The 24,925-nt window shown below is 47.2% G+C and overlaps 1 protein-coding gene across 11 annotated transcripts in view; it reads left to right on the top strand.

Moving 5' to 3' along the window:
* The window catches only part of RFX2 (regulatory factor X2), a 76,226-nt gene that overhangs the window by 40,954 nt on the left and 10,347 nt on the right, over positions 1-24,925 (top strand). Inside the window, exons 2-11 of one of the 11 annotated variants that reach the window (XM_064396246.1) lie at positions 608-717; positions 4,094-4,183; positions 5,126-5,205; positions 6,209-6,485; positions 11,336-11,410; positions 17,425-17,606; positions 20,269-20,388; positions 22,058-22,173; positions 23,213-23,331; positions 23,599-23,711. In XM_064396246.1, coding sequence (XP_064252316.1) covers positions 613-717; positions 4,094-4,183; positions 5,126-5,205; positions 6,209-6,485; positions 11,336-11,410; positions 17,425-17,606; positions 20,269-20,388; positions 22,058-22,173; positions 23,213-23,331; positions 23,599-23,711 — 1,277 coding nt within the window. In that variant the 5' untranslated portion in view covers positions 608-612. Of the gene's footprint in view, positions 1-604; positions 718-1,095; positions 1,117-4,093; positions 4,184-5,125; positions 5,206-6,208; positions 6,486-11,335; positions 11,411-17,424; positions 17,607-20,268; positions 20,389-22,057; positions 22,174-23,212; positions 23,332-23,598; positions 23,712-24,925 lie in introns of those variants that run through there. The other 10 variants (XM_064396255.1, XM_064396254.1, XM_064396250.1 and 7 more) reach the window with 10 other exon arrangements.

Below are 24,925 nucleotides of genomic sequence, written 5' to 3'. Positions count from 1 at the left end.
GTCTGGGGACCTTGTGGGGTTTTGGGGCAAGGGCAGGGGTGGGAGGGTGGAGATGCTGCTCTGGGGAGGGTGGAGATGCTGCTCTGGGGAGGGTGGAGATGCTGCTTCAGGGGTTTGAAATGATGGTGAATTGCTGTTCTTGTGCTCTTCATCCTTGATTTTTTCTGGTTATAAACTCAAGCTGGCCACCCCACTTTCCCAGTGAAATGTAGGTTTGATTAAAAGCTTTTTTGGCAGTAGTTAAACGTGATAAGGCAGAGGGGGAGAAAGCATTATTTTAAAAATATGCCCCTACTCTTCCCAATCATGTGTGATGCTCACTGTGACACAATAATTTTCCAACACCACTTTTCAGTTAAATATAGAAGTGCATTTTCTGTTCCTTCCCTCTCCTCTCTGTGAAACAATTGTGCAACTTTCTTTTTCCTTAACATAATTCTGCATTAAAATTAGCTCCAGGGACTAAAACCAGCCCTGTGTGTAGGACGGGAGCTGCCTCCCTTCCCTCTGGATATTCCCCTGGGATTTTACCCCTGCTTTAAATGGGTTGGGGGTGCGTGGCTGTGCTGTGCTGTCCCCTCTGATGTCCCTGTGCTGTCCCCAGCAGTGAGCATGCAGAGTCCAGAGGGTGGATCAGACTCAGCAGCTTCTGTGGCTCTTCACCCGTCGGCCTCAGCGCAGGCACCAGTGGTGCAGCCAGTGCCAGCCTCGCAGCAGGTAAGGTGTGCACAGCTGGGGATGCTGTTGCCATGGAGAAAAGCCCTGCTTTCCCTGGCAGATGTATTTTAATCCCAGGTTTTGATAGTGGGGAGAAGGTTTTGAATCAGTTCCTTGAGGTAGTGGGGCAACCTGTTGTTAAAGGTGTTGTCCTGTGGGTTTGAGCGCTGCAAAGCTTTAAAAGGTGGGGTTTGGGGTTTAATTTAGGTCCTCAAGGGAGTCACTTTGTGCCATCTGATTTTAATTTAGGTGCCCAAGGGAGTCACTTTGTGCCATCTGATTTTAATCCCAGGTTTTGATAGTGGGGAAAGGGTTTTGAATCAGCTCCTTGAGGTAGTGGGGACAACCTGTTGCTAAAGGTGTTGTCCTGTGGGTTTGAACGCTGCAAAGATTTAAAAGGTGGGGTTTGGGGTTTAGTTTAGGTGCCCAAGGGAGTCACTTTGTGCCAGCTGGGTGTTTGTTTGGGTGAAGTTCCTGTTGTCACTGTTTGGGGTGTCACTGAGGGCAGGGCAAGGTGGGACATGCTGAGGGGCACCTGAGAGCTGAGGGCAGAGCTGATGCCCCCACAGAGGAGTGGGCACAGCTCAGGGAGGGACTGTCCCCCTCTGCTCTGCCCTCCCCTGCCCTGCTGGGGACAGGTTTGGGTCCCCAGCACCAGAAGGGCATGGACAGGTTTGGGCAGGTCCAGGGGAGGCCACGGAGATGCTGCCAGGGCTGGAGCCCCTCTGCTCTGAGCCAGGCTGGCAGAGCTGGGGCTGCTCCCCTGGACAAGAGAAGGCTCCAGGCAGAGCTCAGAGCCCCTGGCAGGGCCTGAAGGGGCTCCAGGAGAGCTGCAGAGGGACTGGGGACAAGGCCTGCAGGGACAGGAGCCAGGGAATGGCTGCCAGTGCCAGAGGGCAGGGCTGGATGGGAGATTGGGCAGGAATTGTTCCCTGGCAGGGTGGGCAGGCCCTGGCTTGGGGTGCCCAGAGCAGCTGTGGCTGCCCCTGGATCCCTGGCAGTGCCCAAGGCCAGGCTGGGCAGGGCTGGGAGCAGCCTGGGACAGTGGCAGGTGTCCCTGCCATGGCAGGGGTGGGATGGGATGGGCTTTGAGGTCCCTTCCAACACAAACCATTCCATGGTCTCTTCCTTGGGTAGGCAGATCCCAACATTTGAATTTGCAGAGGCGGATTTGTGATTAATGCCCATGAATAAGCTGCATTTGGGAGGCCCAACAGGAGACGAGTGATGAACAGGAACCACCCAGTGCAAAATGGGAAGGGTTAAGTGAAACTGGTTCCTTTTTGTTCCTTTTTCTGCCTTTTGGGGAACTTGCAAAAGAAATTTCTGTCTCAGGAAGCTGGAGGGATAAGAGGATGGGTGGGTGTAACTCAGCTTCATCCTTCTCCAACTCCCAAGTGAGCAGCAGCAGCTGCCATTGGATGCTGATGAAAAGGAGCAATTAAAGATTGGGAATTGAAGGAATATTGGATTCTCCAGGAGCCATGGACATTCCCATGGGGTGATCCAGAGTGCTGCTGTCACTTCCCAGCTTCCCATCCATGGAGAGCACTCCCTGCTGGTGTGGCAGGGGTGGGGACAGCAGTGCCAGGTGTCCCCAGGATCACAGTGTGGATTTGGCTGTGAGCAAAGGTTGGAAAACCTTTGGATTATGAAATCACCCATCCAGGTTCTGCCTGTGCTGGAGCACTGAATGGAACTGCATGGATTAAGGAAAATCCAGGGGATGGTGAAGACTGCTGAAGAGGAGGAGCATCCAGAGCCTTCCTTCTCCCCAGCAGGACAAAGAAAACCCTGGGAATGAGCTGCTGCCAGCAGGAATGGTGTGAGGCTGCAGCCCTGGGGCTCGTTGAGCACTGGTGCCCCTTTAGCTTTGAGCAGGATGGCCTCACCTTCCAGGTTGGGGGTGATTCCTTGTCTTGGCTGGAAGGTGATAGCAGAGCATAGGGCAGGCAGTGAGCTGGGCCAGGGATGTGGCATTTGGCAAAAGCAATGCCAGAAAATGGGAAAAAAGTAGGAGAAAGAAAAGAGTCTTTGATGTAGGTGGCACTGCCAAGGTTTGATTTCATAAAGGGTTTGTGATGTCCCCACCCTGCACTGGTGACAGCCCCTTCTGGGGGGAAAATGGGCCAGGTGATGGCTGAAATAAGTGTAGGATCTCAGTGCAGGATCTCCAGGGAATGCAGCCTGGGGACTGCAGATGGAGCAGCTGCCTGGAGATCTGGGCAATTGTCATAAACCTGTGATTCTGCTAGAACTGGATTTCTGCTTGTTACACAGATGTGTTGGGAGGGCTAAAAATGATAAATATCCATGGTAGTTATCCATGGAAGTTATTTATGATGGTTATCCATCATAAATACCCAGGTAGCCAGTAATTCTCAAGGTTCCTTCTGGGATTGTTTTCTGGCTCTTTGTTCTGTTGGCCCATGTGGTATTTGCATTCTCTGAACAGAGAGAGACATAATCCTCTCTCCCAGAGTTTTTCCTGGGGAAAGCAGCACAGGCCCAATCTCCTGGGTGTTTTTAAAGGATGTGTCTCCTTGGAGAAGGTTTAAGAGGCCATGGAGATGCTTGGCTCTGCTCCCACTGAATCCTTTCTCTCCATCCACCACATCCCCACGTTTGTTTTGCTGGATCTGACGGTGCTGAGCACTCTGAGATGTGCTGACAACCTCAGAAAGTGGAAAAACCTCAGAAGATGGAGTGTGAGACAGGGGTGATGGAAGTGACAGAGCCATGAAATGTCCCTGTGCCCTTGGTGGCACTGCAGAACCCCCTGAGCTTCGGTGCTGGCAGGAGCTGGGTGGGATTTCTTGTTGCAGGAGGCAGAGTGTGGTTGGGTTTAGCAGCTCTGAGGGAAGGAGCTTGGCAGCCAAATGTGGATGTGTGAGGAGTGATTCTTGTTCAGCTGTGGCTGAGCTTATCAATGAACTGCTGCTTCCTTTCATGGAGGTTTGAAGATGATTCCTGTCAGAAATTTCCCAAATTCAGGGGGCTGAGTGCAGGGGTGCACCCAGCCTGAAGAGGCTGTTAAGATTAAGATTAAGATTAAGAGGCCAACTTGGTTTTGCTCTTTAGTCTCTGTTGGATTAAGAGACAGCTGAGGAATGACAGAAGTGTGGTATGGCTTTCTTGTTCCCACCTTTCCATGCCTCTGGGGCTGCCACCTGCAGCGGGGCTATAATCTTACAGTGGGAACAGGAAAATTTTTATTTGGAAATGGACAAAATGGGGACCACAGAGACACTAACTACAGGATGCCACTGCTGCTGCTGGTGTCAGAGGCAAGCTGGCCATGAAATTTTGGAAGAGAACACCTGGCTCACCTGTGTTGTGGACTGAAATTGTCTCTCCCTGTGTCTTTTCCTTGCAGAGGGTTTTGGTCCAAGCCGCGGGCTCTGCTCCCAAAGGGGCACAGATGCAGCAAATCTCTGTTCCCAGAGTCCAGCAGGTTCCACAGCAGGTAATGAACACTGGGGACAGACACCCCTGCACCAACAGGTCCCCGTCCCACTTCTGAAACTGTGCCAGATCTACAAAAGTTTTAATTAAAGAGCTGTGGGCAGTCACAGAGCTGGCATCTCTTTCTGCAGCTCTCTCCTCCTTTCTTAGACCAGTGACAAAAGAAATTCTCAAGATATTTGAAGTTTAGGAAGAACCTTTGCTGTAGCAGTTGTCTTTCATGTATTTGAAGATTTGATGGATGCTTTCAACTTAAAAGCATTTATTAAATCAAAGTTAAATTAAAATTAAATCCTTTGGTAAAGATGTTTTTTAGATGCAAAATGTTTGGGTTTTTTTTAATTAAACAAATTTACTGCCTGCACGTGGCTCTGTAGAAAGGTTTGGTGCCAGAGAGCTGTGCAAGTGTTTTTATTTATTTGAACTTTGCCTTTTCCAGGGCTTGTTTCCTAAGAAACCAGGGATATGTGGTGCTGCTCCATGTGAGCAGCAAGTCTGACCTTCTTAATTTTTTTCCTTTAGTGATGTTTTGTTTGGTTTCTCCATTTCCAGGGGGTAAAAAAATTGACAGAGGGCAACTCCTTCTCTCCCAGAGCAACAAAAAAGGGGCTGGGTGCAGCTGGACACTGTCAGGCTCCCCTCTGAAGGAAAGGCTGCAGCATGAGCTCACCCCTATTAGTCAGCCCCAGACACGTGTCCAGAGGAAACCCAGCTCCATTGTTTCCACTTCTCATGGAGCAACCACTTATTTATCTATTTTAACTTGACCTTTGAAAATAAAAGCCTCCTTTCTTTGGCATTCCTAAGCATGGAGAGGAGGGAGGGCAGGAAGGGTGTTTTACTTTTTTTTTTTTATTATTATATTTTTTAAAGGTAAGGTTGGAGTTGTGCAGTTTAAGCAGCAGTTCCTGAGCAATCCCTGACCTCTTGCTGCCTGTTGCAGGTGCAGTCTGTGCAGCACGTTTATCCAGCCCAGGTGCAGTATGTGGAAGGAGGAGAAGCTGTTTATACCAACGGAACCATGTAAGAACCTCTCTGAGCTGTCCCCCCATCACCTCCCAGCCCTTCCCTCCTTCAGGCTCCTTCCACCCCAGCCCCACCATGGAAGACATGGTGAGGGATGATGGAGGTGTTGTATGGCTTTCTTGTTCCCACCTTACCATGCCTCTGGGGTTGTCACCTGCAGCAGGGCTATAATCTTACAGTGGGAACAGGAGAAGTTTTATTTGGAAATGTCCAAAATGGGATTACAGAGGCCAGTTTGGTCTTGCTCTTTAGTCTCTGTTGGATTAAGAGACAGCTGAGGGTTGGTAGAGGTGTGGTATGTTTCTCATTCCCACCTTACCATGCCTCTGGGTTTGGCAACTGCAGCAGGGCTATAATCTTACAAGGAAAATTTTATTTGGAAATGGACAAAATGGGATTACGGAGACCAATTCAGTCTTGCTCTTTAGTCCCTGTTGGATTAAGAAACAATTGAGGGTTGATAGGGGTGTGGTATGTTTCTTGTTCCCACCTTACCATGCCTATGGGGTTGCCACCCGCAGAAGACGTATAATCTTACAGGAAAAATTTTATTGGGAAATGGAGAAAATGGGATTGAAGAGGCCAATTCAGTCTTGCTCTTTAGTCTCTGTTGGATTAAGAGACAACTGAGGAATGCTTGAGGTGTGGTGTGTTTCTTGTTCCCACCTTCCCATGCCTTTGGGGTTGCCACATGCAGCAGGGCTATAATCTTACAGGAAAAATTTTATTTGGAAATCGACAAAATGGGATTACAGAGGTTAGTTTGGTTTTGCTCTTTAGTCTCTGTTGGATTAAGAGACAACTGAGGAATGCTGGAGGTGTGGTGTGTTTCTTGTTCCCACCTTCCCATGCCTCTGGGGTTGCGAACAAGAATTACCTTCTTGGTGGCGAACACGGGTTAACCTGTAACACCAGGATTTTTCTGACACTAATCCAGCTTTCTGAAGCTGTCCAGCACGGGATCCCCTCTGCCAGCTCCTCTCTTTTGTCCCCTGCACAGACGAGCTGCCTACTCATACAGCAGCGAGGCGCAGATTTACGCCCCCGCCAGCGCCGCGCCCTATTTCGAAGCGCAGGGAGGAGGAGGAGGAGGAGGAGCTCAGGTGACTACAGCGACATCCTCTCCTACAGCCATTCCCTCTCACAACATGGTGGGCATCACCATGGACATTGGGGGAAGTCAGATCCTCTCCGGCTCGGGAGCCTATCTCATTCATGGGGGGCTGGAGAACTCTAGACATTCTCTGTCACACACCTCACGCTCCTCTCCAGCAACGGTATGTAGCCCTGCAGGCACCACAGCTCGGGGGCCAGGAATGGTTCCAAAGGGAACTGAAAAGCCTTCAGAAAATTAAACTGACCTGGCATTATCACTGTTTATGTCTGTAACCTGTCATGAGTGCAAGGGGGAGAATAGACACTGGTGTACTACACTTGTTTTTCAGTTTGGCCTCTTCCTCTCAGATCGCTGAAATGATGCAGCATTGGAGAAGAGAAAGCATTAATCATTCAAATATTAATAAAGCATTAGATTTGGTTTGGGTTTTTTTCCCTCCCAAACAAAATATTTTGGTTTTTAAAGATTTGTCCCTGTTTACATTTTCTACTGTAAATTTGTCTCTATTTACATTTTCTTATAAGTCAAACATCTTATTTCCCAAAATATTGAAATATATTTTCAATTGTGAAAAGACCTGAGAAAATTCCTCCTTAACCCATTGGATAATTAGTACATAAATTATGTTCAAGCTGATCATGCTGAGTGCACAGTGATCAAAAAGCCTTTGTGTGTATATCTCCTACACCATTGTGTATTCTGTCCTTGCCATATGTTAAGAAAATGTCTTTTAGGGGTGATACTGATCAAACAGAAATGGTTTAAAGTTCTGATTTCTTTCAGTGGTGTCCCTCCAGCTGCCAGCTGAGGTGGCAGGTGCTGGGAGCACAGCTGTGTGGGACTGAGGGCTTGCAGCTCTTCACCCAAAACAGCATTTTTGCAGTAAGGGCTTTGATTTGGGAATCTCCCAGCCCTTGGCAGCTGCCAGGAGTGCTTGCAGCTCATTTCCTGGGACACTGCTCACCTCCCTCTGCAGACTTCTGTGTGTTTATGCATTCATATATAAATATAAATACTAATGTAGGTGTAATTCAGGGTATGTAGCCAGAATTTAAAATGTGAGCAGCATCACTAGGGAGGAAAACAGGAGCTGTTGCTACTGAGAACTCATGTAAATCTGGCCTGTTAAGCTGTGCTTTATTTTCCCACTGAGTTTTTGAATATAGACTTTATGTTTTTTGAATCTTTGTGCCTTGAAAGGTTGCTTTGATCGTGTAGTAACTGTGCTCTGCCTTGGGTAGGCATAGGGGAAAAGTCCTTGGTTTGGGTGGAAGAGAAAATGACAGATGCTGAGATTCTTTTCTTGGGTGAGAATTGTGTGTGTGCATTTTAACTGTTCATAGTTAAAAATTAGCACTGGACCATTTGGTTTTTGCTCAATTTTTTTATTTGGAAGCATCACCTCTGTGAGACTGCATCTTACAAAACTGCACAATTTTACTCTTGGATTTTTGGGGGATTTGTTGTTGTTGTTGTTAGGGGTTTTCGTAATTTCCATGGTGATGAGCACAATATAAAAGCCCAAGTGGAAAATATGTCAGTAGAAATATCTCATGAATGGATTTAGTTGGTGGTTATTACAGGAGATAAGGCCGTTCAGAAAAAAAAAAAAAAAACCAAAAAAAAACAACAACCGAAAAACAAAGAAAACCCCACAAACATTAGAAAGTGACCTTTATGGAAATACATCTGAGATAAATCCACTCTGTTCCATGTACAAATGAGCTTTCTGAAGGTATTTTAACACAAAATACCTGAGGAAGGACTGGAAAAGGGGAGAAAGAGCCTGGCAGGCAGTCCAGGGCTGTGTCTGTGTGTCGCTGTCAGTCCTTCCAGCTCAGCCCAGGGTCAGAGGGGAGTGGAGCAGAGCCTGGACTGCTTGAAATTAATCCTGGAGTCATTTGGTTTGGGACCTTAGAGCCCATCCAGTGCCAGCCCTGCCATGGCAGGGACACCTCCCACTGTCCCAGGTGCTCCCAGCCCTGTCCAGCCTGGCCTTGGGCACTGCCAGGGATCCAGGGGCAGCCACAGCTGCTCTGAGCACCCACCAGAAGGGAAAGGACTGAATCAAATCCATGGGCAGGAACTTTATTTTCTTTTTTAATGTCCAGCCTAAAGAGAGGCTGGGAAAGGCTGGTGTGAAAGAGATCAGAGGGGCTCTGGCAAAACGTGGTGGGGCAGGACTGGGAGCTCTGTGGGAGGAAAGGAGAGCAGAGCTCGTGCAGATGGAGCCAGGGAAGCCAAAGGGCCTGGGGGATGGACATCAGAGTGGTCACTGGTGGGGAAGGAGAGGGATTGGAGGTGTTGAGGGCAAGGAGGGCACCTCCAGAGGAGAATGGAAACAAGGGAATATTTCAGGATTAGCAGTGGTGCTTAGGGAGGTGAGAGATGTTTGGTAAAGTCTGTGTGTGCACTAAAGAAAAATCTTCAGATACTTCAAGAAACCTCTTAGGAAACCTTCCCTCTGTGCTGGAACACCAATGTTCTGCTCCACCAGATGGGCTGAAACAGCACAGGGAACATTCAATATCTGTGCCAACACAGCACCATTAATCACCTCAATTAGTCAGGACCAAGAGGGGAAATCCTGGAGACCTCCCACAAGTGGATCCTCAGAGCTCTTCACCTTCCTGCAGAGCTGCTTAAGAGCTTTTGGTCTTTCCCCCGTGACAGTTTTTATTGCAGATGAAGGTGTCCTTTAGGATGGGACACCTGCCAACAGCAAAAGGCCAGGCAGCGTTTCTGTGCTGGCCTCAGAGCTGCTGCTCAAACAGGCCCTGAGCACAGGAAGGAAATTGGGTCTCCCTCTGCCTCTGACTCATTTCCTGAGGGCTGTGTCAGCACTCAGGCTGTGGTTCCTCATGGTCCAGCACGGTGTGAGGCAGGGAAACCCCACTAATGTGAGCCTGAACGGGGTGAGGTGTGAGGCAGTGAGACTCCACTAATCTGGGCCTGAATTGGGTGAGGTGTGAGGCAGTGAGACCCCACTAATCTGAGCCTGAATTGCGTGAGGTGTGAGGCAATGGAACCCCACTAATCTGGGCCTGAATGGGGTGAGGTGTGAGGCAGGGAAACCCCACTAATCTGAGCTTGAATTGAGGGCGATGTGAGACAGTGGAACCCCACTAGTGTGAGCCTGTATTGGGGTGAGGTGTGAGGCAGTGGAACCCCACTAATTTCAGCCTGAATTGGGGGAAGTGTGAGGCAGTGAGACCCCACTAATCTGGGCCTGAATGGGGTGAGGTGTGAGGCAGGGAAACCCCACTAATCTGAGCCTGAATTGAGGGAGGTGTGAGGCAGTGAGACCCCACTAATCTGAGCCTGAACTGGGGGAGGTGTGAGGCAGTGGAACCCCACTAATCTGAGCCTGAACTGGGGGAGGTGTGAGGCAGTGGAACCCCACTAATCTGAGTTTGAATTGAGGGATGTGTGAGGCAGTGGAACCCCACTAATCTGGGCCTGAATGGGGTGAGGCAATGGAACCTCACTAATTTCAGCCTGAATTGGGGGAGGTGTGAATGAGGTAGTGAGACCTCACTAATCTGAGCCTGAATTGGGGGAGAACCCCTTGAGAAGTGGTTCCACTTTGGGGTGGGATCAAGGGAGTGTGCTGGAGGTGATGCCACCTTCACACCTGGCTGTGGCACCGTGCCTGTGGTTGCTGGATGTCACTTCAGAAGCTGGGTGTGATCTGTTCTGCTCTGCCACCCTGCTGTGGCACAGCCTGGCCCTGTGAAGGGCTGGGTTGATCCCAGCCCTAATCTCCACTGTGGGGTGGGTCAGTGCAGGCTGTCAGTGTGGGCAGCAGGCCATGCACAGATCATCTGCAGATGCTTTGGGGGTGTGCCCACAAGGTGTTAAATGAGGACAGAGCAGAGCTCTGGCTGCAGGGTCTGTGTGCTTGTCCTGCCAGGGCACAGCTAACGGGGTTTGGGACACCTCAAACGGGGTTTGGGAACATCTGCTGGAGACAACAGGTTCTGCTCCTGCCAGGCTCTAATGTGGGGTTTGGGGAGGTTTGGGGATTATTTTTCTTGCAAAAAGCTTGTAGAGGAGCACTGCAGGTTTGGGACCAGCAGCCATCTGCTAAAGGAGCCCAGGTTCTGCCCCAGCAGCAGAATGGAGAAGACAAGAAGGGTTGAGGAGAGGCTTGAGGCACCAGGCAGCAGCCACAGCTGGGCTGAAGGGGAGCAGGAGCCAGCCAGGGGCTGAGGGGCTCCTCAGGAGCCAGAAAGCCTCACCTTGGCTGCTCTGAGATCAATAGAAGCCAGCACAGGTAGCACCAAATGTTCCATCCTGGCTTCTGGGAGAGAATTCATCCAGCTGAAAGCTGGCTCCTGCCTTCTTCCTTTTGCAGCTCTCAGCAGCAGAGAACCTTCATCCATTCCTGTTTGTGCACTCTCCTGGCACCCTAGTTTTAGTTAATTTTTTAGAGTTTTTGACTAAATATGAAGAGGTGACAATAACCAGGTCATTACTGCCAGCTCTCCTTGGAGAGCCTGGGTCTAACTCTGCAGCCAGTCTCTGACCATTCCAGTTCATGCACTCTCCTGGCACCCTAGTTTTAGTTAATTTTTTAGGGTTTTGACTAAATATGAAGAGGTGACCACGTCATTACTGCCAGCTCTCCTTGGAAGCCCTGGGTCCAGCTCTGCAGCCAATCTCTGCAGTGGATCTGCCTGGTGATGCTTTGCTCTCAGCAGGAAGGGAAAAAGAGGAGAAAAATTACTTTTTTTTTTAATAAATAGGCAGTGCTTTCAGTGGAAGATAACCCCCCTGGCCTTGCTTTGTCACCCCTGTGGGGATTCCTGCTGTGTGTCCATTTGCATGTCCCAGTAACGCCTCTGCAGCTCATCCACATCTGTTTGCCTCTTTTCCACCAGCTTGTTGATATAAAGCATTAATCATTCAAATATTAATAAAGAAACAATAATCCTGGCTGTTGCTAACTATCTGATTTCCTTTCTTTTTCCTTTTTTTTTTCTCTCTCCTGTGCACGTTTTTCTTTAGCTTGAAATGGCGATTGAAAACCTACAAAAAAATGAAGGGATTACATCACACAAAAGCAGTTTGCTCAACAGCCATGTAAGTTGCAATCAGAATTTACAACCTTTTCCCCTGCTTTGGTAGGAGAATTATTTCTTTGGTGTATTCAACAGCATGAGGCACTCAAAAGCAGCCTGTGATTGAGCTGTGCTGCCCAAACCAGCCCATTCCCAAGGAAAAATAGGCTGCAAAAAGTGCCCTGTGATAATGTTTGCTGCTGAGATGCTCAGGAGTCTGTTATTTCTTTATAATAAATATAAATATGTGTTTATTTATTTCATCTGCCTTGCAATGGAAATTGCTGGCAATCAGATAAACACATTGGAGGAAGTTCTTTTCCTTTCACTGGAACTGAAACGTGGCTGGAAAATTACTTGTAAATCCAGAGCCATGACTTGGTGTGAATTGTGACAGATCCCCCTCAGCCAGCACACACCAAAAGCCTCTGAATGCCTTTTTTTCCCTCTCTCTGTGCCTCAGGAAGCCCATTCCTGTCACAATGCTGTGCTAAATCCATGTGCTGGGCCTCTCTCTCACTCTGCCAACGATTTCCCTGCTTTGTGTGATATTCCCACTGTTCTGCTGGGCCTTTGCATCCTGGTTTGTGGCTCCCATGCAGGACCACTGAGGGATGAGCACATGCTTGGGTGAGATTTGGGTTGATCCAGGTCATGTTGGACTTTCTTTTCCCTGTGTTTGGATGAAGCTCAAGCATGTCCTGCACCCATAAATCCCATGCACAAAGTGGTGTTTCTCTAACAGGTTTTTTCTGGGTTTGGGGGCTAGTTTGTTGTCATTCTTATGGCAAAAAGTAAAAATCTTTGGCTTCTTCACCCTAGATAAATATCCTGAGACAACAAAAGGAACTTTAAACCAGTCTGATTCTTGATTCTGATTTCAAACTCCAGGCCAGGGCTCCTGGGAGAGCTCAAACTTTATTTCAGCTGGTGGAGAGTGAAGGTTTCTGGTTGTAGCTGGGGAAACACAAACCTGCAGGATCAGGCAGTTCCTGTTCTGAGCATCCCTCCCACCCCAGGCTCACACTCCTCAAGTGCTGCACAAGGATTCTGTTGCTCTGCAGGATTTTTCATGTTCTTCGAGGACAAGATTTGGAAAAAAATCAGGAAAAGGGCAGAGGAAAGAGAGCAAAAGGTAGAAAAGAGATTTCACTGACCACAAGCAATGCAGGATGGAGTGGGGGCCTCATCCAGCCCCTGATCACACCTTCCCCACCCTGGTATTGCAGGGTAGAAGTGCAGAACTTCTGGTCTAGGTTGTGATTCATAGTCTGGCCTAAGGTTTAAGTGCTCCTACAAATTCTGGAGCAAACAAACTCCTTCCTGAGCATGAGTGTCACAGCCACCCCCAGCTGGTCCTTCTGAAGGTGCTGCTGCAGGCACAAGGTGCAGGTGCTGGGCTGAGGAACCCTGCAGGTCCTTGCTGTGTCTGGGGACATGTGGGAATAAAAAGGGGGATGAGCAGTGCCTGAAGGGGACACAGCACGCTGGGGAAGCAGATCAGGCAGTTCCAGAGCTGCAGGAGCTGCAGTGCCATTGCCCAGGGAGGCTCTGCAGCCTCTGCAAGGGGAGGTTCTTTGAGGGCTCCTCTGAGTGGGACACTGGGCTGGAGCGAGGGACCTGAGCCCATGGAAGGGCACCCTGATGTGAGCAGGAGCAGGACCAGAATGGTTTGGGTTGGAAAGGACCTTAAAAATCATTCTCATTTAATTCCAACCTCCTGCCGTGGGCAGGGACACCTTCCACCAGAGCAGGGTGCTCAGAGCTCTGTCCAGCCCAGCCTTGGATCCTCCAGGAATGCTCAGAGCTCTGTCCAACCCAGCCTTGGATCCTCCAGGGATGCTCAGAGCTCTGTCCAACCCAGTCTTGGATGCTCAGAGCTCTGTCCTACCCAGCCATGGATCCTCCAGGGATGCTCAGAGCTCTGTCCAACCAATCTTGGGTACTCCAGGGATGCTCAGAGCTCTGTCCAACCCAGTCTTGGATGCTCAGAGCTCTGTCCTACCCAGCCTTGGATGCTCCAGGGATGCTCAGAGCTCTGTCCAACCCAGCCCTGGATGCTCCAGGGATGGAGCAGCCACCACCTGGAGACTGCAGGTGGCCAGAGCTGGCTCCCAGTGCAGGTGTGGGACATCCCAGTGACCCCCAGTGCTGAACCCAGCTCTGCTGTGGTACAAATTCTGCTCTGCAGGATGTTCCAGTTCCCAGCTCTTCATGGCAAAGAACAGAACCACAACAGCAGGGAGAGCTTTACCCATCCCAGATTCCCCATGGCTGGCACACAGGATTGGCAGGCTCCTGCTGGAGGAGCAGGTGACTGCAATTTGTCATGGCTGAAAGCAAATTCCAGCTTGACAAAAGCAAGAGGAAAGGGGGAGATGCCTTTAATTGCACTTAGTTGTGACTTCATTGCTCTGAGTTTTAAGGTTGCAGAGTTCTTCATTGTCTTCTGTCCCTTCTTTTAAATTTGGCTTTTTGGAAATGTGCAAGTTCTTGGGGTGATGAGATTTATTTTGGTACCATCAGCAGGTGGCTCCTGCCAGGAGTCTTTGGGGTTTAAAAAAAAAATGAGAGGACAATTAAAGGTGTCTCATTCCAGAGGGAATTTTTCACATAATTTAACTGAAATCAACATGAAATGGAGCTTGATAACTGAATTTGGCTTCCAGACCTCCTTGGGAGGTTATTTAAGTGCACTTGAAAGATGCAGTGGGGAGTGAAGCTCCTGCTGAGCCCCAGTGACACAGGATGGTTCTGATGGAACCATGTCAGAGTGACTGCAGCTGACAGTGGCATTAGCTCTGGGATCATTCCTTTGGGATTGGGATTATTTCTTTGCCAGTTAGGAGCTTGTACATGATGCAAAGAAATCAGAGAAAAATAAATTTTTTCCAATTTTTGTGCACAAGAGCCTGAAATTGGAGGAGTTGAGGCCCTGTGATTGTGGGGTATCCACAGCACAAGTAGGAGTAGGGAGAAAATGTAATTTTTTATCATTGTCTACAAAATGAAATACCAAAAAACACCAAATAACCCCACTGGAATTCTTTCCTGTGAGTGAATGGCTCTGTCCTAACCCTGAGCTTGACTGAGTGGAAATTTAGGAACCTGCTGCTTGTGGTCCCAGCTAAAAACACCTTAAAAATGACCCACAAATGGTTTCTGGTTTATATTTCATAGAAGTGACCACAAAAAAACATCTCCAAACCTGCACCTTCAAAAAAAAAAGTTTTTATTTTCTCAGCCAGCTCCATGAGTGGCTTTTTCCACCCTTGGATCGAATCAGGATAAGGTTTTTGCCAGTGGTTTTTTCAGTCAGATAGAAATAAAGTTAAGGTAGAAATGAAAATTAAATGTTCCCCTGTAGTGCCAATAACAACCACAGCAGCATATGGCTGTAGAGTGATTTTATTGAACCTGATCGTGGCATAAACAGAAATAAACTGGGGAATATCTGATTGTCACGACTGAGCAAAATTCAGAAAGCAAACAGAAGAAGAGATTCAGATGGAAAGAGCTTTTAATTTTCTCATTTTAAGTGCCCAGTGTGTTATTAGTTGTGCAGGAAGAACAAAAATCACTTTTGGAAAATTATTTCTATTCTGACAGATCTCTGTTTCAAGCTCTTTTGTGTTCTTCATAATAAATTTCTAATTCAATAGTGGGAGTTCATATTGTGAAACTCTGCAATGTTTGAGGGAATATAAAAAGACATTTGCAGGAAAAGGAAGCTGGGAGATGAAGGGAATTTTCTAGAAATATCAGAGATTAGAATAAAAATGCCCAGGATCAAATTTAAATGAGAGGGTTTATCTGTATCTGGATTTTCCATAGCAATACACAACTTTTATATTTTTTTAAGGCTTAAGGATTAAGATTTAGGGGATAAATAGCTAATGCATATCCAGTATCTTCCATAGGATAAATAAAATACCTGGTTTAAAAAATTTGAAAGGATCTTAAGCAATAATCTCTTAAACATAGGGGATGGGCCAAAATTAACATAGATGTAGAAAACTTAAAAAACTGAATTCCTGCTGGTGATTTATGGCAAAATCACTGGGGTCCCCTTTTGTTAGAGGGAACTGAATGGCTGGGGGAGGCCCAGGGCCACAGAAAGATTTTTGGGGCTCCCAGGGGTGTCTGTGCTGCAGGTGGGAGCAGGAAGGGTCATTATGGATCATTAACAAAGCATCTCTTGGAATTAACAAACTTCTCCTGGGGTTTGGAGAAGGGATCACCTCAGAGAGAGCCCTGGGTGGAGTGGAGCTGGGAGGAGGAGAGGCTCCTGAAAAGCAGGACAGAGAGACAAGTGGCCAGGAGGTTTTAGTTCCTTCCAGCCCCAAAGGCCACCAGAGCTGATGGGGGCAGCCACGGGAATTTGTGGTTGGATTTGAATCAGCTCCAGCTGACAAATTATGGGATGGTTGGGTTGGAAGGGACCCCAAAGCCCTTCCAGTGGGCAGGGACATGGCAGGGACACCTCCCACTGTCCCAGGCTGCTCCCAGCCCTGCCCAGCCTGGCCTTGGGCACTGCCAGGGATCCAGGGGCAGCCACAGCTGCTCTGGGCACCCCAAGCCAGGGCCTGCCCACCCTCCCAGGAAACAATTCCTGCCCAATCTCCCACAAAAATCTCCCTTTTTCCACTGGCAGCCATTCCCTGGCTCCTGTCCCTGCAGGCCTTGTCCCCAGTCCCTCTGCAGCTCTCCTGGAGCCCCTTCAGGCCCTGCCAGGGGCTCTGAGCTCTGCCTGGAGCCTTCTCCTCTCCAGGCTGAATGGAATAGTTTTAATTACAGTTTGGGATGCAGCTGACTTGGTGCAGCAGCAGTTTAATGGGGGTGTGAGAAGGAGACCCCCAGAGCACACTCTGGGGGGGCTGCAGGGCTCTGTGTGAGAGCAGGGTGGGACTCGAGAACAGCTCAGTGGAGAGAGGTGCCAGAGATGTCATCACACAGCTCAGGTTGAATTTATTGATGTAAAACTCAGCCTCGTGGTGAGCTGGGACCTTGGAGTGTCACCAAGAGAAAATGGGAGAAGGGAGAGGGATGGTGGCAGTGGAGAGGGTTTGGGTGCAGATCCATGGGCTTTGGCAAATCCCACTGATTTCTAGGCTAAATCCATGCTCAGTTCCCATCGCTGCTTGGACTCTCAGTTGTGTGGAGATGCTGTTTGGCTTCCACAACCCAAATCTGTTTTGCCCTGTTCTGGTGGGAATGCAGCTGGTTCTGGTGCAGGGGTGGAGATCTGGAGGGAGAGGGGAACCTGCAAAATGTTCATCCCAGACATCCCCCATGACAGTGAAAGGGCTCTTACCCACCCTGTTGGTATTAGTCCTTGTGCACATCCAGTTCCTTCCCAAATTCAATTACTACAACACTCATTTTATTGATGCTGAAGTCATTTAGTCAGTTAAAGGAGAGTGGGGGTTTTCCATTTGAATTTCTGTGCTGACACCATGTGCTGGACCTGCCCTTTCAGACTATCTCACTATAAATAATTTATATTAATTGCAAATTTTAATCAACAGCCATGTCAGAAGTTCAGACAGTAAATTTTGCAAAGTAGATGGATTTCCTCAGATTTTGAAGGTTGCTTTGGCAACCATTAATTTTATTGTTAAGGGAGCAGTTGCAGACATGCCAATCTTCCAATTAATAAAGACTTTGCATCAATTTGCTTCCCCTAAAATTTATTTCTCTAGGCAGTATCTCAAGATCTCTTTTCCTTGAAAAAATGTGAATTTTTACAGCTTTATTTTAGCTCTGCAGGAATTCATCCGAACCCGAGATGGACACTGAGGTGGCAGCAGGATTGTGTTTAAATGAAAAATCTGAGTTTTTCCATCCTATAAACTGGCTTTTACCATCCTATAAACCACCATAAAGTTATATAAACTACAAATTACCTGAATTAACCCATACAAATTAATTATTCATTCCTCTTGAACTTCTCCACCCGGACGTTTAAACGCCGACCCCACCTGCCATCCCACCCCTCTTTAGACTTGCATGTTGTTTATTTTTCCCTGCCTGAAGCTGCAGTGGCTGCTGGATAACTACGAGACAGCAGAAGGTGTGAGCCTGCCCCGGAGCTCCCTGTACAACCATTACCTGAGGCACTGCCAGGAGCACAAGCTGGACCCCGTCAACGCCGCCTCCTTCGGGAAGCTCATCCGCTCCGTCTTCATGGGGCTGAGGACTCGGCGCCTGGGCACCAGGTTGGTGGCAATCTGCAGTTCAAGGAACAAAAAGCAACCCTCCTGCAGCATCTCAGAAGCTGCTGAGGATCTTTAAGAGGTTCAGGTGTTTCTCTGCTGGGATCTACGGGAGCACCCGACCTCGATCCGGCGGGAAAATGGGTTTTGTGTGAATCTAAAGTGGTTCTCGTCTCGTGAGGATGCCATTACCCCAGGGAGATGTGTCAGGGGTTGGGATGGAGCTCAGGGAAAGGTTCTTCCCCCCTGAGGGTGCTGGGCACTGTCCAGGCTCTCCAGGGAATGGTCCCAAGGCTGCCAGAGCTCCAGGAGCGTTTGGACAGCGCTGCCGGAGTGGGATCATTGGGGTGTCTGTGCAGGGCCCCACTGATCACTGTGGTCTCTTCTAATCAGGATATTCTGGAATTCTGCATTGTCTGACAAAGATGAGGTGACTCATCCTCCCAATTTCTACTGCAGAGCCCAAAATTCTGGGCACTGAAGCCATTCCTCGCTGTGCCCCCATGACAAGATCCCCCATGACAGACTCTGTGCCCACAGCAGACAAAACTTACTAAACTTACTAAACGTACTAAATTGCTTATTTCTGAAATGCCCAAAGCATCAGGCTGAATCTCAAAGAGTTTTTTTTCTTCTAAACTGTCAAAGATCTGTAAGATGTTAGAAGAAAACTGTTACATGAGAAAATAAACTATAATTCCAGACATGTCCTTCGAGGGATGATCAATTCTGCACAGCTGAGTGTGAACTTTATCCCAGCTTATGATATCTAAAAGTGGGTAATATATTGCCTGTAAAACAGTCATTGCTCTGATTGTTGAATATCTTCAAATAAAATTCAAGCTTAAGTACCTGGGCTTTTAAATGAGAACAAAACCAGATGTGCCCAGGGCATTCCACAGCTGGAATGTGGAGGTAGCAGTTGTAGGAAGAGCAGGGCAGCACTGGATTTCTCTAGATTGGGTCAAATGCAAGAGCTCTGGAGTAATTTCTTTGGAGGAGAGAAATTCTTTAATCCCATCAAGGACTAAAGAATAAACAAGTGAGAAAAAAATTGGAAATGTGCAGGCTAGGAAGGGGACAGTGAACCTCAATTGCTGTGGAAAGAGCTGACCCCCATTATTTTCTTACTTATTGTAATTTTAGGTTATAAAGGCAGCTGTTATTTAATTTGCATGCATTTAAATCACTTAGGACAGGGCTGAACATGGGCTGTGTGTGAAATCCTTTGGTGCAGTGACAAAGACCCAACAATTCAACTGGGGCCTTGAAAAGAGCAAACTCCCCCCCCAAAAAAACCCAATTTGATAAATACTCCACTCTTACATTTCTGTAATTTTCCATTGGGAAGCATCCTTGGATTTAAGGTGCCTCCAGTCCCAGTTTTAGTGACACAGCAAAGGAATTTTAAGCCTCCCTACTCTGTGCTCTGGAGATGCTGCTGGTGCTTACCTGGCTTGGTCTCTTCTCCTTCTGAGCACTCCATTCACCAGTTTAAGGTGACAAATGGGCTGAAGCCAAGTTGGACACGCTGTCACCACATGTCCATGGCTGCAGAACTGTCCAAGCTCCCTCTGGGACCACAAAATTCCAGTTTGGTGGAAAAGCTTCAGCTGACACATTTCTCTCTAATGTGGTGGGATCACACCCTCCTCAGGAGCACCACAGCAGCAAAGGAGAAAGAATTCCAGCTCCCTGTGCTTGGAGAAAGCTTTCATTTTTTACAAAACCTACAAGAATGAGCAGCTCCAAGGACAAAACCACATCAAAGCCTGGTGCTGTTGCTGTAGAAGTGCTGGCAACAGAAAGACATTTTTCTTTTCATAGAGGGCCATTCAGTCAGTTTTATCCAAGTCTAGATAAAGATGGACACGTGTTTGTATGGAAAAAACAAATCCCTAAACCCTCATCAAATAGCAAAATGTCCCCTGTGGTCTTCCAGTCACTCTGTTTATAACATTTTTTATTGTAGCACTTCCCTCCTCCTTCCCCAGTCACCATGGGCTGCTTGGAGCAAACCTGGCCAGGTTTAGGTGTGGGTGCCACTGCACTTGGCACATGTGGGTTTAAATTTCCTAGGGATTATGGCATTTCATTATGTTTGATGCCTTGTGCAGGCTGACCTAAAACAGAGGCTGGACAGAGCTAAAGAATAAAGCAGGGATTTATTAAAAGGCCTCAATAGATCCACCTTGGGCAGCACAAGAGCCCAGCCAGGGCTGCACCCAAGATGAACCAAAATGGTCACAAAATGGATAACTGCTCATGGGGTCTCTCACTTTGATCAGTTCTGCTCCATTTGCATATTGGAGTTCATTGTCCAATTCCAGCTCCAGCCCATGCAGTCCCATCCTTCTTTCAGCCCATGTTGTTTGTGCTTTTGGGCCTGAGATTTGGATCCTTTGTCCTTGGTCCCCAGCTAGAGCAGGAATTGTTTTGTCTCCCTGCTCTGTGCACAGAGCTCACCATCCCTGATATGAACCCAGACCCACACACTGAAGCAGCACAGAATCTGAAAAATAGAAAAGCTCAAACCTGAGGCACCAAGTCCATCCCTTCAGCCACTCAAACAGTGCTTGGCAGCCGTGTGCTGCCCAAAATGGGGTGTGTTGTCCAAGCAGCCAGGGCCACAGTGCCCTTTCAGTGACTAAGCTGATATTTCCAGGGGAAATTCCAAATATCACTACTACGGGATCCGCCTGAAGCCGGAGTCGCCGCTGAACCGCCTGCAGGAGGACACGCAGTACATGGCCATGAGGCAGCAGCCCATCCACCAGAAGCAAAGGTAGGTGCCCCCAGGCTCTGCCCAAAACACTCAGCACGTCCCTGGGATTTGGCTCCACTTGGGAAGTTCAAACCAGGTGAAAAAACTGAGATTTGACAGATCAAATTAAAACAGACTATACAGTGTAGTTAAACAGCTTGTTTAAAAGATAGAGTTTTACATCTTAGCTGAAAAAACTTTACAAAATAAATTTATATAGATTGTTATATACATTGAAGCATACAAGGTACTGCCACCTGTTATGGTGACAATGTTAGAGGTAATACCTTGGATACTTCACTGTACACAATAATGGATAAACAAAACCATCAAAGAAGTTTTTTTCTGTTCAAGAAGAATGTGGGAAATGGATTTGTAGGGAATTCTCAGAGTCTGACAGAAGGCTCACACTGTGCATCTGTGTGCAAAGCCTGAGATAAGAAATGCTGACTTAGAAATGTCATGGAATGGGACAGACATTGCTGAGAGAGAAATGGAACTGGAAACAAGTTTTAAAGGATGGTTTTGTAAATAAGATTGTCTTATCCAATAAGATACTTTGGATAAATAGAACTATGAAAGATGCATTGTAGTAGGACCCACAAGGGTAATTTTAGATGATTGCCTTTAAGGCATCTGCAGCATGGTGTGGCAAAGACTGATAGGCCAAGAAACACATATAGTGTATTGTAATTAAGAAATAGTTAATTTCTGATTGTGATGGGGTGAATTATAACATCTGTATTGTCTCACCCTTCACATGAGACTGAAAATGGAATAAAAGTTGTTAAAACACCTCTCAGTTGCCCCATCTCTGGGTCAGATAAGGTTGCTGAAGAACCAGAGCCAAGGTGTGGAAGGGTCCAAAACTCATCCCAGGTATTGCCCCATCCCTGGAAATATTCAAGACCAAGTTGGATGAGACTTGGAGCACTGTTTTGGTGGAAGATGTCCCTGCTCACTACAGAGGTTGGAGCAGATGGCCTTTGAAGGACTTTTCCAACCCAAACTCTTCTGGAATTCCATGGAATGGGATTTATCTGCCTATTCCCCTTGCCAGTGGCATGTTCCACCCTGTGTGCCACCTTTCACAGCTTCCCTGTAGCCAAAATGGTTTAGGATCTCAGTTATGGAGATGTTGGTGCCAAAGCACTGTGAAGGACCTGGGGGCTTGTGCTGTGTTTGGGTGGATTTGGGGGTTTGGGGTGCTTTTCTGTGCAAAGGTGCAAGTTAAATAGTGCCAGGCTTAGTCTTGTGTCTGAGTGACTTTAAAGATTAAAACCAGTGTGGAAAGGGATTTGGAATTGCCTCCTGCAAGCATGGGCACTTCTGGTTGTTGCTGAAGTGCAGAAGGAGCAGAATTTATTTCTTCAGCTCCCAAACAAAGTAAATGCAAAAGTCAATGCTTGAGCCAGTCTGTCCTGGAACCCACTGCAGCTCTGCTTCTCTGTTTTGATTTTTGGTGTCACCAAACTTCTTACCCCTTTAATTCTGTCTTGGGGAAGCTTTTCAAAAGGAGCTTCTCATTTCCCCCCATCTGATTCCACAATGTAAATGATCAGCCCTCACCATGTTTGCCTTGAATGTACCAACCACTCCATGAGCTCCCAGATGTGTGTTCTGAATAACACAGAGCTGTTTTCTCCTGTCTGTGTGGATCCTAATCCATCCTAATTCTGATGGACTTTAGGTACAGAGCAGCCCAGAAGATGGATGGGATGGCAGAGAGTGCATCCAACAGCACCCCCCACACCACACCCGAGCAGTCAGTGGCTGCCCAGTGCCAGCACCACCAGCAGTTCATAGGTGAGGACACTCAGTTGTTCCACATCAGGGATTTGGGCTTTAAGGGGAAGGTTTTATCCAGCAAGTCCTGACTCTTGGGCTTCCCTAAAAACTCTTTAAAAATCTAAAAAAAAAAAAAAAAACAAAAAACAAAACAAAACAAAAAAAACCACCCACCAAAAAAAACCAACAACCCAAACCCTGTGGATTTTTATTATATATATATGATCTTAATTTTTATGTTATATATAAATTCTATTTGTAATAGTATATATCATATATATTATTATAGATAATTTTATATATTATTATATATGTGATATATATTTAATAAATGTATATATCTGTGTGTGTATATATATATAAATGTTTTGGTTTTCAGATATCTATATTTTATATATCTAGGATGTGTTCTATAGGTTTTTGTAGTGTCACACTTGCTAAGTTTATCTGCTGAATCCTGTCTCCCCAGGAGGGTTTTTCCCTCAAGCCCATGGGTCTGTTTTGTCCCTCAAAGTATTTTTTTAATCCATCTGGTTTATTGAAATTCCATGGAAGTCTGGAGGTCCTGGGCAGGGGGGGAAGCAATTCCCTTCCTTGCAAAGGCTGCAGTGGGGATGTGGGTGCAGATGATCCATAGTGACCTTCTCCTTGTGGAGCAGAGCCTCTGGATTTGCTGGTCCTGGCTCTGTCTCCATCACAAATCCCAATTCCTGGCACCTCTGCTGCCCAATTCTATTCCCACTGTACTCCTAAAATACCAGAGAGACATTTCCAGGCTTCAGGGAAATTCTAATGGATGGTAGATGAAGATCATGTTTTCTTATTTCTTTTATTACAAACAGAAAGGAACCATTTTCCTTTCCCCACTGAACCCACTGGGCTGTGGTTGTTTGTTTTTTCTCAGTATAAAAAATCAGGGAAAGGAGTAAATGATCTCATTTTTCCTCTCTCATCCCAGCTGGAACATGAAAGAGCCTCCAGTGACAGCAGCACCGTGTGCTCACCTGTACTCTGAGCTTCCCTAACCCTCACCATCTCTCCCAATTTCTGTTCCCAGATGTAACCCACGTGTTTCCTGAGTTCCCAGCCCCTGATCTTGGTAATGTGCTCTTACAAGAAGGTTTCACCTTGAACGATGTGAAAACTCTGCAGGTTCTCTACAGGAGACACTGTGAGGTGATTGTGGGCAGTGTTCTTTGGGGGTTATTTGTAATTGATTTATTAATTGATGTCACTCAAGTGACCAGCTCTTAGGAAAAGCTGGGAGTGCTTCATTTGCCAGGAATTACAACTCAAATATTGATTTTTTTCCACTGTGTGACTTGTTTTGTGTTAAGTTGGTCACTACAACAGTGCCAATTCTGTTGTTTTTCGTGTAAATGATTTCCTGTGGGTGGCAGCCCTCCAGCTGAGTGCTCACCCCGTGGTGTTCTTTGCTGCCAGGCCACTTTGGATGTGGTGATGCACCTCCAGTTCCACTACATTGAGAAGCTGTGGCAATCCTTCTGGAGCCCCAAGGCAGCCCCCAGTGATGGCCCCACTGCTCTGCCCTCCAGGTACTCCCCTGCTTCCCTGCTCCACTTCTTGCAGATGATCTCTTCTTAAGATGCAGGTTTTTTAGTCTTTTTGAACCTATCTTTCTTCAGTGCCAAGATTTTAGGTGGATGATCTCACAGGTACAGATCTGTGCCCTTCAAGTGAAACTTATTGTGGGGAGAAAATCCTATCTGAGATGTTCAGTCATTGCATTTTCTAGACAGAGCAAAAAACAAGAAAAGAAAGCTATAGGATTGTGTAGTTGCTATTACAAAACACCTGCTGGCATCTGAAAATAAACCAGCAGAAAATCAGCATAAATGAGTGCTTTGGAGAATTTGGGAGTATTTTCTGCCCTGCAGAGCTGTGACAAAAAGCATTGGAAGTGTTTAATATTGTAATGCAAAGTTCAGAGCTCTGGGGAAGGGTCTGCTCTGATTAGAGAATTGTGTGGTCACTGAGGCTGGAAAAGCCTCCAGGATCATCAGTCATGAGGTCTTTAAGGTCTCTTTCAATCTGGTCATTCTGTGATTCTGGGAATTCTCTGAGTCCATCCATCAACCCAGCACTGCCCTGGTCACCACTCAGCCACGTCCCAGGTGCCACATGCACACCTTTTTGGACACTTCCAGGGATGGTGACTCCACCACAGCCTGTTCCAGTGCCTGACCACTTTTTCAGTGAAGAAATTTTCCCTCATATCCAATCTAAACCTCCCCTGGGGTGACTTGGGGCTGATTTCTCTCATCCTGAGGCTGGACCTCCGTGTCCCTTGCACCTCCTGCTTTCCCCAGTGATGATTCCTGCTCAGATTTTAGGGGCTTTCTGAGGTTTTAGGGACTGGCTCTCTGCCTTGCCTGGCTGCCCAGACCTGTCAGTGCCTCATGTTTTGAGGCAGATCATTGCAAACAAAGCTGCTTTAATCTTTTCACTCCTGCCTGGCTCGTTGCTGTGCCTCTTCCTCATCCTTTATGCATTGGGAGCTGCTGCCAGGGGAATGGAAATAAGTGAAAACAGAGAAAATTGAAAAAGTGAAGGTTTCTTCTTAAAATTTCTATCACAAATCTGTCCTCTCTTACTGAGGCAGTAAAGATGAAGATTTTCTATTCAGAAGAAAAGTGGTAAAACATTGACTAATAAGGAAAAATCCCTCAAGAATCAGTAGAATATGGCCCTGTAGATGTTGCCCAGGGGATATTTTCCTGCAAGGAGTCACTGCAGCTGTGTTTACTTG

This window comes from Passer domesticus, chromosome 21, assembly GCF_036417665.1.
Source record: "Passer domesticus isolate bPasDom1 chromosome 21, bPasDom1.hap1, whole genome shotgun sequence".
In the NCBI taxonomy this organism is placed as follows: domain Eukaryota; kingdom Metazoa; phylum Chordata; class Aves; order Passeriformes; family Passeridae; genus Passer; species Passer domesticus.
Note: the sequence above shows the minus strand (reverse complement) of the source record. Positions and strands in the feature narration are given on the sequence as shown.